The sequence below is a fragment of the Lissotriton vulgaris genome, chromosome 4_1 (genome assembly GCF_964263255.1).
Source record: "Lissotriton vulgaris chromosome 4_1, aLisVul1.2, whole genome shotgun sequence".
Lineage (NCBI taxonomy): Eukaryota > Metazoa > Chordata > Amphibia > Caudata > Salamandridae > Lissotriton > Lissotriton vulgaris.
The window spans coordinates 408730050-408746677 of NC_141691.1; the positions used below are offsets into that span (position 1 = coordinate 408730050).

Below are 16628 nucleotides of genomic sequence, written 5' to 3' on the forward strand. Positions count from 1 at the left end.
AGTAGGGAGCATATTACCTTGGTGGTGTTGGTGAACTGTTCGCTGCTTTCCAGCAGTAACTCAGCTATGAATCAGTGGTTTTGAGTTGGGCGGAAGAGTTGTGCCAAACTACGGTCAAGGGCGAGCACCTTCTCCATATTGGCAGGCCTGGGTATATTTGCCCAGGAACATAGTCTCCCATTCTATTAGTGACCGATGCTCATCTAAAAATCTGGATCGCCGGACCAGACTAGACCCCTCGAGCCGCCACTTTGTCCAATTCCCTTTTCTCCCCTCCTATTTGTTCTATATTGTTTGGATATCTCGGAGGATGCCCAAGTGCTTGAAAATGCTTAATCTCCTTATGTACACTTTGTATGCTTCCAGCAGTGTAGCGTGATGGGGAACAGAGCCTATATTTAAATCAAAGCACTCCACTATAGAGTCTCTAAGTTCTGAGCAGAATACTGTATCGAAGAGAGAGATGTTAGGAAAGCCCCATCTTCTCTCTAACCCACCCCGAATGGGATATGTAGGGACATTTTAACTGAGGAATGATCTGAAAGTGTTTATGGCAAATGTTGTATATATCACAACCACAAAAGAGCTACGGGAGTAGTATACCAGTAATCAATGCACGGGGTGCAGAATAGAATGTGTATTCTGACGTGGACGGGTGTTTATGACGCCATATGTCTGTTAAACAATAAGTGTCACAAATGTCACAGAATATCCTGACAGCCTGTGGTTTGCTAATAGTGGAGGTGCCAGTAGTGTCTAAAAGTGGGTCATGCGCCATATTCAAACCCCCTCCTAGTATAATGGTGGTGGTAGGTTGCCGGTCCAATAGCGCCAAAATGGCAAGTACGAAATCTGGGTTGTCCAAATTAGGGGCATATATATTAACCAGTAGCACGTGAGTATCCACCAGTCCCCCCTCCAATATCACATAGTGGCCTTCTGAATCAATGTAGCTGCTAATAAGGCAGAACGGGACGCTTTTGTGGATGAATGTGGACACGCCACATGAAGATTTACTGCAACTGGAAAAGTATCTATGGGTACCCCAGCTTTTCACAAATGAAGGAGTATAGTGCAGAACTAAATGTGTTTCCAGCAGGAAGGCAATTTTTTCCTTGTGTCTATTGAGGTAAGTTAGTACCTGCTTAGTTTTACACAGGTTAGCACAGTAGTTCCCAAACTGTGCGATCCCGCACACCATTGCGCCGCAAAAACAACCAAAGGGTGCTGTAATAGAATTTGCTGAACAGAGTTAATCATGAATTACACAGGGCTCTAGAGCGCAGGCCGGGTGTGTTGTGTCAGGTGACCACTAGGTGGTGCGCTTGCTGCCTTTTGACGAAGCACCGGAGAGCAGGATACATTAAAGCAAACAGTCTTCTCTTCTGCTAAAGCCTGCAAGTGGTTTGAAAAAACATATCACCACTCTGAATGGACAAACCACCCACTCTGGTACCACACCAGGCCTCACCAGAATATAAACACCCACAGCCCTGGAAAAAATTGCCTGCCGCACATGGACTTGATAGCAACAGTGGCAGCTCGCACTGAGAGTGGTGCTGGGCGGTGAGCCGGTAGGGGGAGGGGCAGGGTGGGTGGTGATGGAGTCAGACATACGACGTCCACGAGTAAAGTAAGTAAATTAATAAATAAAACTATTTACCTTGCGCTCGCTTCATTGCCGAGTTGGTGCATGACCAGTAAAATGTGCAGAAATCCACCACATATTTAACTCAATATTTTTAAACTTGCAACCATTACTTGACAATGCATTTGTTCATGATACTCCCAAAAAGCATTTTGTCTGTTGTTTACAAAAGATCTTTTAAAGCTTTTGCATATTTGGGCTTAGAACTCTAGTTTCTCTATGCAGAAACAGTATATTGTATATGTCCATAACCAGCAACGTCTCAAAACCTCGCTCAGTAAGAGAGAGGTATTGTACAAACTACTTGGGCCCATCTTGAGCCTAATGTGGATTTTAGATCTGGGTTTTTACAGTGCAGCTATCGAACAGACATGTTACTAACAATGAACATAGTGGGCTTTGGGCCTGCCCTTATCAACCCCTTGCTGTCTTCAACCAGGCTCTTTCCAGCAACTATAGTGATCTATGTCTGTCCTACTGTCTCCTTCCATTGCGTCTCGCTCTAGTGAGCTAATGCATGGGCATCTGCAGAAATGTTTCCGGGGGGTGGGGGGGGCACATTTTTTACTTCATCACCATCCCCCTTGAACCCTTCTCCCCTCTGCCTTGCACCCTTTCCACCCTCCCGCTTGCACCCTTCTCCCCCTCCCCCTTGTACCGTACTCCACCTCCGCCTTGCACCCTTTTCTACCTTGCACCATTCTCCCCTCTACCTTGCTCCATTCTCCCCTCTGCCTTGCACCATTCTCCTCTCTGCCTTGCACCCTTCTCCCCTCTGCCTTGCACCCTTCTCCCCTCTGCCTTGCACCATTCTCCCCTCTGCCTAGCACCATTCTCCCTTCTGCCTTGCACCCTTCTCCCCTCTCCTTTGCACCCTTCTCCTCTTTGCCTAGAACCCTTCTCCCCTCGGCCTTTCACCCTTTTCCTCTCTGCCTTGCACCCTTCTTCACTCTGCATTGAACCCTCTGCCTTGCACCCTTCTCCTCTCTGCCTTGAACCCTTCTCCCCGCTGCCTTGCACCCTTCTCCTCTCTACCTGGTACCCTTCTCTCCTATGCCTCGCACCCTTCTCTTCTTTGCCTTGAACCCTTCTCCCCTCTGCCTTGCACCATTCTCCCCTCTGCCTTGCACCCTTCTTCCCTCTGCCTTGCACCCTTCTCCCCTCTGCCTTGCACCCTTCTCCCCTCTGCCTTGCACCATTCTCCCCTCTGCCTTGCACTCTTCTTCCCTCTGCCTTGCGCCCTTCTCCCCTCTGCCTTGCACCCTTCTCCTCTCCGCCTTGCACCCTTCACCCTTCTGCCTTTAACCCTTCTCCTCTCTACCTTGCACCCTTCTCCTCTCTGCCTTTAACCCTTCTCCCCTCTGCCTGGCACCCTTCTTCTCTCTGTCTTGCACCCTTCTTCCCTCTGCCTTGCACCCTTCTCTTTTCTATAACTTGCACCCTTCTCCCCCTCCCCCTTGCACCCTTCTTCCCCTCCAACTTGCAACCATCTCTACCTTGCATCCTTCTCCCTTCTGCCTTGCACCCTTCTCGCCCTCTGCCTTGCACCCTTCTCCTCTCTGCCTTGCACCCTTCTCCTCTCTGCCTTGTACCCTTCTCCCCCTCCACTTGTACCCTTCTCCCCCACTGCCTTGAACCCTTCTCCCCTCTGCCTTGCACCATTCTCCCCTCTGCCTTGCACCCTTCTTCCCTCTGCCTTGCACCCTTCTCCCCTCTGCCTTGCACTCTTCTCCTCTCTACATTGCACCCTTCTCCGCTCTGCCTTGAACCCTTCTCCTCTCTGCCTTGCACCCTTCTCCTCTCTGCCATTAACCCTTCTCCCCTCTGCCTGGCACCCTTGTCCTCTTTGTCTTGTACCCTTCTCCCCTCTGTCTTGCACCCTTCTCTTTTCTCTAACTTGCACCCTTCTCCCCCTACCCCTTGCACCATTCTCCCCCTCCGACCTGCACCCTTCTCTACCTTGCATCCTTCTCCCCTCTGCCTTGCACCCTTCTCACCCTCTGCCTTGCACCCTTCTCCTCTCTGCCTTGCACCCTTCTCCCTCTGCCTTGCACCCTTCTCCTCTCTGCCTTGCACCCTTCTCCTCTCTGCCTTGCACCCTTCTCCCCTCTGCCTTGCAACCTTCTCCCCTCTGCCTTGAACCCTTCTCCCCTCTGCCTTGCACCCTTCTTCCCTCTGCCTTGCACCCTTCTCTTTTCTATAACTTGCACCCTTCTCCCCCTCCCCCTTGCACCATTCCCCCCCCTCCAACCTGCACCCTTCTCTACCTTGCACCCTTCTCCCCTCTGCCTTGCACCCTTCTCGCCCTCTGCCTTGCACCCTTCTCCTCTCTGCCTTGCACCCTTCTCCCTCTGCCTTGCACCCTTCTCCTCTCTGCCTTGCACCCTTCTCCCCTCTGCCTTGCACCCTTCTCCCCTCTGCCATGCAACCTTCTCCTCTCTGCCTTGCACCCTTCTCCTCTCTGCCTTGCACCCTTCTTGCCTTCCCCCTTGCACCCTTCTCCCCCTCCACCTTGCACCCTTCTCTACCTTGCACCCTTCTCCTCTCTGCCTTGCACCCTTTTCCCTTCTGCCTTGCACCCTTCTCCTCTCTGCCTTGCACTCTTCTCCCCTCTGTCTTGCACCCTTTCCACCCTCCCGCTTGCACCCTTCTCCCCCTCCCCCTTGTACCGTACTCCACCTCCGCCTTGCACCCTTTTCTACCTTGCACCATTCTCCCCTCTACCTTGCTCCATTCTCCCCTCTGCCTTGCACCATTCTCCTCTCTGCCTTGCACCCTTCTCCCCTCTGCCTTGCACCCTTCTCCCCTCTGCCTTGCACCATTCTCCCCTCTGCCTAGCACCATTCTCCCTTCTGCCTTGCACCCTTCTCCCCTCTCCCTTGCACCCTTCTCCTCTTTGCCTAGAACCCTTCTCCCCTCGGCCTTTCACCCTTTTCACCCTCCCGCTTGCACCCTTCTCCCCTCTGCCTTGTACCCTTCTCCCCTCCTCCCCTCCTCCTTGGACCCTTCTCCCCTCTGCCTTGCACCCTTCTCCCCTCTGCCTTGCACCCTTCTCCCCTTCCTGTTGCACCCTTCTCCCCTCTGCCTTGCACCCTTCTCCCCTCTCCCTTGCACCGTTCTCCCCTCTGCCTTGCACCCTTCTTCCCCTCCCAGTTGCACCATTCTCCCCTCTGCCTTGCACCCTACTCTACCTTGCACCCTTCTTCTCTCTGCCTTGCACCCTTCTCCCCTCCGCCTTGCACCCCTCTCTTCTCTGCCTTCCACCCTTCTCCCCTCTGCCTTGCATCATTCCCCCCTCTACCTTGCGCCCTTCTCCCCTCTGCCTTGCACCTCTCTCCCCTCCACCTTGCACCCTTCTCTACCTTGCACCCTTCTCCTCTCTGCCTTGCACCCTTCTCCCCTCTACCGTGCACCCTTCTCCTCTCTGCCTTGCACCCTTCTCCTCTCTGCCTTGCACCCTTCTCCCCTCTGCCTTGCACCCTTCTCCCCTCTACCGTTCACCCTTCTCCTCTCTGCCTTGCACCCTTCTCCTCTCTGCCTTGCACCCTTCTCCCCTCTGCCTTGCACCCTTCTCCCCTCTACCGTTCACCCTTCTCCTCTCTGCCTTGCACCCTTCTCCCCTCTGCCTTGCACCCTTCTCGGCCACCCCCTTACACCCTTCCCACCCAATGGAGGGGGCAGCCACCTGGAACAATGGCACCATTTTAAAAGCATGATGGACTAGGGCCGTCCCTCACTGGGCCCACACCGGACACACTGGCGATCCAGGGGAGGGCAAGTGTCCCCCCTTGCCCCCCCCTGCGCACGCCCATGAGCTAATGCTTTGCTGCGTAAGCACACTAATTTGCCAATGCTAGTTTTACTTGTTGTTTCCTCACCCATCCTACCCACTGTATTTCTTTATTGCTTCATTAGGTGAGTATTTCTGTATCTTAACGCTCAATAACAAACCCTAATAGGGGCCTGATTTCATTACAACACAACACAGTATGACGATTGAAACATGGCTTGCAAGGTGATTATTATCAGATGTTGAAGTTAAAAGTTAAAAATTAATCATTTTAATTAAGTGAGCAGATAAAATCAAGGTATTTAAGTTTACAGTTAACCATAGCTGGATTTCTAAAACTGCATGGTGGGTGCTAAGCCACAGGTAGGTGCTATGTAGCACCTTGTTACATTGTGAACTTGTGTGCGATTGTGTTCCAAGAGCGTAATTCCGTTTACTGCGCAGCACCGGAACAAATGCAGTCTGTGCATTTTTCATGTGCTCAGTCCATACAAGAATTAATGCTGGTTCCAAACCCTGCAGCCTACACAGTAACTCAAAGATTTTTTACCTCAACTCAGATTATTGGGATTGAGTGGCATGGAATTACTGCATGTCTGATGTTGGCCCCTTGAAATGTTTTCAATGTCTGGCACTGAAAAAACTGTTTGGAAAGATGACAGTATGTGGAAATCAGACAAGATAACAGCGATTGTGCACCTTCAGTAACCTCCAGAGAAATAAAGATCAACATTGTGCTGCAATTTTCAGGGGCGCGGCTGGTGTCATTTGAAAGTGGTGAGGCGTAAAAGTTCCTGACGAGTACCCAATGCCGAGCAAAACCGAGTGTCATAAGGGGGGTTCGGTGGAGTTCTCCCCCCAGTAAAAATGATAAAAAAGATTGTGCAAATGGTGTATTTCCATGCAAATTTGAAAAAGCAAGAAGGTTAATAAAGCAATTGTGAACCTATAGTCATGACATCAATGAAGAGATTTCAATGAGTTATTCTAAGGTCTCTGTGACCTTCGTAGTGTGTGTGTGTGTATGTGCATAATGTCAGTGCACCGGTCCCCCATGCAACTCAGGGAATGGACCCACCTCCTGGTTTCTATCAACCTTATGCATAGCTTGTGTAATGTGGGAGCAAGGGTCCTCCATATCACTCAGGAAATGAAGGGCACATCAAGGTCTCCATCTCCCTCATGCAGTGGCAGGTCCTCCACTAAGGTGAAGGAGTGTCACCCCAATGCTTTTAGGCAGTACCGGAATGCTCTCCATGTGACTCGGATCGGGGGAATCCGACCAAATCGAATACAATGCATCTGTATGCATCCGGAACCAATTCGGTTGGACTCAAACTGATTTCAATGGGAGTCTGTGTTCCTAACGAGAACACAGGCTCTCTTTGAAGAAAGGAGTGGTTGGGGAAAATCGTGCACCCAGTGGTGGGCACATGCCACTCCGTGCATGGTTAGAAAGGGTACCCCCACAGGCCTGATTCGGAGGGCACCGGGTGAAGGGGGCCTGTCACGGGCCGCCAAAGACCTATTCCGGCTGCCTTTTCATTCAGGGCAAACCGAATCAGAAAAGCTGACTGAATCTGTCATCGTACTTGCTCGTTAGGAAACCAAGTCCATAGAGCTGTATGATTCGGCTGCAGAAAGGCTTGTCTTGTCCGAATGTCTTCCGGAACCGATGCAGTCAGCCCTAACGGTATCCAGGCATCGTACTTGGGCGTTCAGAACTGGGAACGAGTCGGGCAGAAACAAGGGCTCTGGATCGGTTTTGGCAAAGCCGAATCCAATTCAGAGCCCTTCCGACCAAGATAGGAATCGACCCCAATGTTGTTATCATTGTATTTTTCCATCCTGAAGCAGGTTTTGGGCAGGGCAGGGTGGGGCTTGGCTGTCATCGCAGCCAGCAGGCGACGAGGAAATATGTGCACTTAAGTGCGCATGACTTTTTGGCTAGCCAGTCATGTGCACTTAGCATGTTCCCCACCAGGCTGTGCATTAGACCCTGGTAGGGACAAAGCACAGGCTCCCACTGTTTGTCTGAACTCAGAACCATGGCACTCAGACCAATCACAACGCTGCTAACATCAGCATTGTGATTGGCTTAGGGGAGCCTGTGTGCTTCCTGCTGCAGCGGGACCAAACCGGACAAGAGACGACGATGGGGGAGAGTTGGCAGCCTACAAGGTAAGTGATATTTTTTTTTAAACCCCCCCGTCCTGCCACCCTCGTCAGTACCATCATGACTGCCTTCATGGTGTGTTTGTTTACACAGAATGAAAAAATGTCAATCGGGCTCCCCTCTCGACCCCGTCCCAGCTCTAATATTCACACAGCTGTGCCCACTTATCACCACCCCCTTAGTCTCCATCTGGAATACTTCTCTTTACTCTGGCATATTCCCTTCGGAATGAAAACAGGCAATGCTTATCCCCATACTGAAGAAAGTGGATGCTGACCCATCGGTACTCAGCAATTACCGCCCCATTTCCCTCCTGCCCAAGCCTGCCAAGATCTTGGAAAAGGTAGTACAGGAGCAACTGGCCGACTACCTGGAATCTAACTCCCTCTTGCATGACTCTCAATCCGGATTTAGATCCGGATATAGTACTGAGACGGCCCTTTTGGAAGTATCAGAGACCATAAGAGAGAGCGTGGACAAAGACGAGGTGGCCATGTTGGTCCTCCTTGATCTGTGCGCAGCTTTAGACACCGTGACCCACTCCATATTACTGAACAGGCTATACGATCTAGGAATTCAGGGTACTCCACTGGCGTGGATAAAATCCTTTCTATCAGGCAGAACGCAACAGGTCTGGTGCCACCCCCACCTGTCAAAAAACAAGATGCCCCTTGACTGTGGTGTCCCACAGGGTTCGGCACTCAGCCCCTTGTTTTTTAATGTCTACATGTCACCATTGGCAAAAGTTGTTGAGGACTGCGGTGTCAGAGTGGTCTCTTATGCTGATGATACTCAGCTTATCCTCTCTTTTAGACACCACTCTGACAAAGATCTCGACAATTTTAAATCTTGCCTCACCAAAATAGTTCATTGGATGACATCTAATACATTAAAACTAAATACAGATAAAACTGAGGTGCTATTTTTTAATTTAAAAACACCCCTACTGCCTTCTGTATGGTGGCCGACTGAGCTCAACCCACCACCCATCCCCGCTCACTCTGCCCGGAACCTTGGGTTCCATTTTGATAAGGAACTGTCATGCAAAACTCAAATCCAAAAGGTCACATCTGCTTGTTTTAGCAAACTAAAAATGATTAAAAAAATCTCCCCCTATCTCTCTAATGACTCAATGAGGACGGTTGTGCACGCCCTCATCACCTCACACCTGGACTAATCCAACAGTTTGTACGTAGTGGCTCCTGCTTACCTATGCCATCGACTGCAAATCGTCCAAAATGCAGCGGCAAGACTGATTTGTCATGTCCCCTATCGGCACTCCATTTCCCCTTACCTGAAGAATTTACACTGGCTCCAAATCTCTCATTGCATACAGTTTAAAGCTCTGGTCATGGCCTTCAGAGCGCTCAATGGCCACGGACCACGCTATCTCAGAGACAGATTGAAGCAGGTCCACTCCCTAAGATCCAACCACCTCCGTCTCCTACTACCTCCCCGTTTTCATCGTTCGAGAAGAGGTGGTAGAGTCTTTGCGGTGGTCACCGCCAAGCTGTGGAACTCCCTACCGCTTGGCCTCAGATTAATCGAATCAGATTCCCTTTTCAGATCCAAGCTAAAAACATACCTGTTCTCACGCTGCTAGTTGCCTAGATCACTGCTGTTCCTGTCCTCAGCGCCGGGACACCCCCGGTGGGGGTAGCCGTGCGCTTTACCAAATTCCATAATGATATAATAATAATAATTTGTGTAGTAAAGGAGAGAAGGGTTCTCCTATTACTCAGGAGATGGAGGCACATTGGGGCCACCAGCTTCTTCTAATGTTTGTGTGACCTGGAAGTAACAAAGAAACCCTCACGAAATTGTGAGACCGCCATGAGTGTCAAGGCATGTTAATGTAATGAGGTAACCAAAAGCCTCCCCCCCCTCTAGTCAAAAGTAGTGACACCTCCTTATCTGCTCATAGCCCCCCTTCTTTAAATGATGGTACTTTCAGGTCTCCATAGGAGTCCTCCTATGAGCAATCCCTCAGGCTCCTACGTAAGGGTTCCATTGCGCATGTTGGGTAGGTCAGAGCAAGGCACCGTCCAACCTGACATGGACACTACACCCAAGGATTCGTAGCACCTGTGTCACTGACACTGTCAATCATTCAAGGAGGTTTCCACCCACGTCGGCCCGCCCTTAGTCACTGACTCAGTTTGCCTTACAGGAAAAGCAAACTTTGCTCAAGCCATGCCGTGCACTGTAGCAAAAAAAAATAACAAAACAAACTGCAGCGCAACACCCTCACACCCTAATGAAGGGTAACACTGCTGGTAATTTCTCCTTGGGGAAAACATGTAAGATGTCCTATTAGAATTTCCACTGGGTGAATTTACATTGATATGGACAGCCACAATAGGAAAGGGAGAACATGTAGCAGACTCTTGTATTTTGAGACATTTGTATGTTGGAAGTCACTGATGTAGAAACGAATTCAAAATAAATGTAAAGCATAGTGACACACCAAACTCATGGCATAAAAGTTACCCACCTAACCAGTGTAAGTGCCAGTTCTTCTTCAATTAAAATAACACCATATTCTAGAATTGCATTCTTGCTATTGTGCTTAAATCATTGTACATCTGTATCGGAAGGTTCTCCTAAATGTAAATGTAGGGCATTCATCAAATTAAGTATTTTTTTAATCAGGCTGGTTAATACTCCAAGCATTTACCTGGGTTTGAGCTTCTATTACCAGGGAGACATCTTCTATACGGATTCCGAAAAGCCCATCATGGTAGTATCCAGGCTCTAGGGCACAAAAAGAGAATATTATTCAACTACATATTTGCCGATAGTTTGCTTCCTCCCTACTCTTACAGTCAGAGCTTAATTTGGAAAAAAAAATATCGAAAAGGTCCAAAGATTTTTGAGGGCGTAGGATCCTGCTGCCAGCGCTTACCTTTCAGGGAATTGCCAAACACCACGGTTGCCTAGTCTTGATACTGAAAATGACCCTTTTTTCCACCTTCCTCTTCCTCTTTATGCTATTCATAAATGTTCTTTTTCATTCATACATTCTCCCATTGCCACTGTTTTCGGTCAATTTCTTGCTCCTTCTTTCCCTATTGAATGCATTTCACTCCCTTGCGCTGGCATAAATCTGATCCTAAAAAAGGAGGTGTGCTGGTGCCCACAGCCTACACCTACCAGCACAAGTAAGCACTGTTTACAGCAAACATCCCCATCTAAGTTTTTCTGAGTTAGTATATAAGAACATATAACATTTTTAATGTAGAAAAGGGAATAGAAAAGATAGTACCTGGAGGGTTCGTGACCTGAACTTGTTTGAAAATCTATGAACCCTTCTCAAAAATAGCTCGAATTTAAGTGGTGGAAAGGAAAATCACACACACACACACACGAATGCACAACAAACACACACATATTCTTTTCTGTCCCCCTCTTTGAATGCATGCTTGCCACTGGTAATCTTGATAATCCCTGTAACCGTACTTTAAACTAATCAGTAATTGTATACAATGCTACTAGTGGAGGGCAAGGGTATTAAGAAAACATGTTAGATGGTCAAATTCAAGGAACTTTGCCATTCAGAAAGAAGTACGAAGAGTAGTTCCACTTCACGCACCCAACATTCCCTACAGCGAATGCCCCCCTCATCATATACAGAACAATAGGCTGCAATAGTTCTATTTGTCCTCCCTGGCTCCGCTGACATAAACTTGCTGCTCCTCCACGAGAACTGCAGAATTCAGAAGCTATCCTACGCCCTCTGGGAGAGTGGCTATCATGCAAACACCTGCTCTGGTAATAGAGCAGACCTTCGTGTCCCCTGCACAGCATTTCCTTCCTTAATCAAGAAGATCTTGGAACTGGAACAAAGTAGAGTGTTTTTATCTCTTATAAACATTTTCTAGGCAGGATATGTAGATCAGCAGTTTAATGTTTCAGCACCGATTGGGTTGGTTCTGTGACTGTCTCAAATGTCATTTTCTGGCTTTTCCTCAGGACCAGCATTTGTGAACAGTGATAATTCTCACAGCAGGTAGCAATGATGCTAGCCCAAAGCCGTAGTATTCTAAACAAGCATTTACAATGCAATGGTTTTGCTTTTGTTAAAGTTAGAGCTATTGGCATTGCTCTTGACATTATTTTTATTTATGGTTTTTTTAACATAAATAAATGGCATTGTCATTTACAATGCCACTAGCTTTATCTCTCGCAAATGACACACACAAACACCCACAGAGAGCCCCCCCAAACACACAGAGCCCCCCACACACACAGCCACACAGAGCCCCCCACACACAGCCACACAAAGCCCCCCACACACACCCACACAAAGCCCCCCACACACACCCACACAGAGCCCTCCACACACCCACACAGAGCCCCCCACACAGCCCTCCACACACCCACACAGAGCCCCCCACACACCCACACAGAGCCCCCCACACACCCACACAGAGCCCTCCACACAGAGCCCCTCACACAGCCCTCCACACAGAGCCCACCACACACCCACACAGAGCCCCCCACACACACTGCGAGCCCCCTCCAGGCAAAACCTAAAAAATGCAAGTCCCAAATATTCATGGATTTACCACAAACATAGCACCTTTACGCAGGACCACAAGCAATTACGCCATGAGGCATTTAAAAGTTGGAGTACATTAGTTATTCAGTTGCCATGAAATAATGCTTTAGGCCCTGGAACACCAATGGTAAACACACGTAGCCGCCTGTCTCAGTCCCTGTGTTTTTATCTATTTATTTATGCAACTTTATATAGCGCGGACTTTACCCGAAGGTGTCAGAGCGCTTCACAGAAGTACCAATAATGAAATGAATGTGTGGTCACTTGTGGTGACATCGAGTTGCATCACTAGCCTGTGACATACGAGAAGGTCGTGTTTTTCAGCTGGCAAATGACGGAAGTAGAGTGCCCCATAGGGTCTGCTTCAGTGTTCATTGTTGGCTTTACCGGGGAATGCCCTGGCACTCTTCAAGCACTGCTCTTCATGCACACTCTCGTCCTTCAATTCCCTCCCCTAGTACTCTTCCCACACGGTCTCCTCCTCTTACACTACACTCTTCCCACCCGTCCCTCGCCCTTTGTCTGTTGTGAAGAAGATTGTCTATTGAGCAAGTGCTTGCTTGACTGTTTTTTTTTTTTTGCTTTTAATTCGAGTAGCCTTTTTTCGCATTCAGTTGGGCCAGACTGAAGCTCAAGCACAAACTGAAAAGATAGATAGATAGATTAGTGAAGCAGGTTGTCAGTAGTGTCGGGAAGCACTGGAAGAGTAGTAGGTGGTAGTGAGTGGGCATGTGGGGGGGAGAAAGTGATGCACTCGCATGAAGTGCTGAAACCCAACTAAAAATATTCGTCCCCTCACTTCAACAGTGGAAGGTTGCAAGTCCTCCATCTTAAAACACAGTGAAGCAGAATTGCTCCTGGGGCCGGACAGATATAAGAAAAGGGAAGAAAGGCGTAGAATATAGATCAGGGATTCGAGATAGACAAGAAAACCATGCAATCCTAACCAAGTGTCTGAACCGCAACCCACTCTGTATTGCATTGTGGCTAGTAGGTACTAGAGTACTAACATGTAAAGATGTATGTAGGTGAGACCTGAAAAGGCAAAACCTTGCCGAGGTCCTTTAGGTATGAACTTCACATATTTAAAAATAATACTACAAAATAAAAACAGTTTGTGAGTGAAAATAGTTGGTGTATTTGGAGCCTCTACCAGCACTTGGATGAAATGGAATACCTCTTTTTGCACCTACTTTGTTTTCATTATTCCCCCAAGATGGCCGACACTGACTGCTAAACCCTGATGTGCTCTTGAGATGCGTGATGACATGAACGGACACCACAAGCACCACACACGTATTCTGTCTAATACTCACCAGATAGAACACTCAGGCACTCCACCGACACGTTCTCTCCTGATAGAACATGTATTCCATACCAATATTACACTCTTATCATTAAATGAGGTAACTGTAAAGGCTGTTATTGACATTTTAAACAAAGGCAAGGAGACCACGGTGAGTAAAACTAGTAGCACATAGGGCTCCTACAACCTCAAGCAGGAAGGCCCACTGGCTGGCCTATCTTTGACTGATTTCGGCCAGGGTGGAGATTTTCTTACAGAGGCCCTCTGCTTGAACCACCAGTGTGGTGAAGCGCCTAAACTTATCTCCTACCAGCATGGGCCACATTAAGATTTAGAACACCGGCAAAAACAAACGGGAACTGTTAAATGCAGCTTCAGTATGTAAATGAACAACCCACGCATGTTATTTATTCATTGAATTGTTGAGTTTGTAGTTTTTTTTCCAGTGAAAAATGCTGTAGTGCAAATAACATCATTAGAAGGGCAGCTGTACTGGACACGCTATGGCTACGGACACTTAATTAATCCATCTCTGCCCATTGCAGATGTGTAGTGCTGGTGTTTAAGTAGTGCTGCACAAACCTGGTAGGGGGCTAATAAAGCACATTCTACAACAATAGAGCAGCGCGCTGGGCGCTGCCATCAGCCGGCCACGCCGGAGGGGGGTAGTCCTCTCACACAGGGACACTCTTCCACGCGACCTCCGTCTCGAATGCCTGTATTGAGAAGGCGCATGGCTGTGAGAAATGACGGATGAGGGGCGCTAGGCTCGCTCCCAAAACATGAATGGGAAACAAGTGTTTCTTTTTTTATTTTTTTAAATGTATCGCAGGGGGGGAGGGGGAATCAATACTTCCCCACTTCTGTGCTATAGTCATACGGCTGCCACAATAAGATGTAGCTATCACTGTCTGCGGCTCCCAAACCTTCTCAGCCGAAGATTTACCGGAGACAGCTCTCGTGACTCGCAATGTGTCATCCATGTTTAAACCTAATCTTTGAACTGCAGGAAACAAAATCCAGAAGAGTTCAACTCCCAGTCGGAGAGAAGCAGGGCCCAGAAGAGAAGTAGATCGGCAAGGAACACAACGACCTCGATGTAAGAAAGTACAGTTATGACTGAGGAAAAAGAAAACAGAAAGAAGAAGAAAAACACCTTCCTCAGGGCTCTGCTTCTCAGTCAATAGCCAGAAAAGTGTGAGTGAAAAGGATCGTTAATATGAGATTCCAAGACGTGAAGGAAGCGTACCACACAGAGCAGAACCAGGCACCGCAAAAGTGAAAAAGTCTTGAAACTCCAAGAACCCTGCAACAAAGAAATGAAAAAGGGCAGAAACTCTGTATGAGAGTTACGAAGATCCAAACCCTCAAACACCAGCTAAGCGGAAGGGACGCAATCGTATGAGAACGTAGAGCGACCACCCGCTAAATGCCTCGCCTGGGGCAGGAAATGCAAATAAAAAGATCCACCATGAACTGGGAGAAATGAAGACCGCAGAGGAAGCGCTCATAGCTCGAGATGTAGAAACACATGTTGTACCTTGTCGGGCGTGAGCACATACCTAGACTATTTTCTTTGCATTCTTGAACGCGCAGCCTTGCATTTTAGGCAGAACAAAACAGAACAGTATTTAACCTACTGACACCAGGTAATGAAAGCCTTTAATAATCCACGTTTGTAAAGCGTCCACAATTTACCCATAAGGGTCCCTAGTCGCTGGGGGCCGTCGGGAAGATTAAGCAAGTGGGTCGAGTCTCTTCCCCGCCTCCCTCCCGGGGTGCCGTTCTTACCTGCTGGACGGGGGTGTTGGGCCCCAGAAACCTGCTGGAACCGTTTCGGTAGGGTGAGGGGGCCAGGAGCCGGGTCCGGGTGGAGTGCAGCCGCCGCGCTGAGTCTGTGTCCGGGCTCCGGGGGCGGGGAAGGAGGAAGGCGGCCATGAGGAAACAAGTGGGAGGGGGCGGGAAAGGGGGAGGAGAGACGCTGACGACGGCCGACGACGGCCTTGGAGCAGGAAGGCGGCCATGAGGAAACAAGCGGGAGGGGGCGGGAAAGGAGAGGCCGGAGCAGGAAGGCGGGCATTAGAGAGAAGCGGGAGGGGGCGGGAAAGGGGGAGGAGAGAGCTGACGACAGCCAGCCGGAGCAGAAGACGGGCACCAAAACAAGCGGGAGGGGGAGCAAGGGAGGTGCCGGCAATGCCGGACCAGAATCGGGGGCGTTCCCGGCGTCGCGTGACGTCGGCAAAAGCCAAAGAATGTCGGGAACGCCCCCGTGTCTGGTCCGGCATTGACGGACAGGCCCCTCGTCCAATGGCTAGGCTCCATTTATGGAGCCAGCCAATGAATGACGAGGGCCGACCCAAACCCACACACACAACTCAAGAGGTTTTTTGGCAAATGCACAAAGCGCATGGCCAGTCAAAACCTAAAAAGCACTGGGCGTATGTTAGGGTTGGCCGGGTGATCACTCCGAACATGCCACATCCACGGGGGACTGAGGGGACGCCACTGCTTTAGCGTGTTGCTCGTGCACCATGTGGTTAGTTTCCTGGCTCCGCCTCAGCAAGCCGCCATATAATATCAGCCAAAGTGTGTTAAGCTGAGCACAGAGAATTACTATGAACATTGCGTGTGATGGTGTTGTAACCTTGTACTCTGCTTTTGTAGTCCGGTAGTAAGCTGTGTACGGAGTGAAGCCATTGCGTGTGGCTATCCAGCGTTTTAGCGTGCCGGCTTGAGTTCGCTATGCCTTCGCGGCTGGCGATCTAAACCCCCAGCCACGCAAATCCCCACAACGCATTATGGGACACTGAGAGCATGTCCTGCTATGAAAACCGTCAGCTGGCGCGGAGTCAGAGCCACTGCTGAAACAACTGTTGCATACATGCTCTGCCTCGTCTTCACATTTCATTTGTTTTCCTGCTAAAGCGTGTAACCCAACATAATCAATACTCCTGTGATTCAGCTGGGCAGGCGGCATATAAGAATAATGCAGCCCTGGGGTGCGGCAGTACCGACACTCTTTAAATAACCTGTTTCCCAAGTGCTTTGGAAAGGCTGTGAGGGACCGTCGCCCCCCAGCTGGCAGCACAGTCTGAGCCGATATGAGACTTTTGCGGTGTTTGTTGGTTCGAAGACGCTTCGCTGCAT

General features: G+C 49.3%; 1 protein-coding gene across 1 annotated transcript in view; it reads right to left on the minus strand.

Moving 5' to 3' along the window:
• Positions 1 to 16628, minus strand: part of LOC147718813 (xaa-Pro aminopeptidase 2-like) — a 598118-nt gene that overhangs the window by 17485 nt on the left and 564005 nt on the right. The window contains exon 20 of the mRNA XM_086918810.1: positions 10292 to 10368. Coding sequence (XP_086774936.1) covers positions 10292 to 10368 — 77 coding nt within the window. The remainder of the gene's footprint in view (positions 1 to 10291; positions 10369 to 16628) is intronic.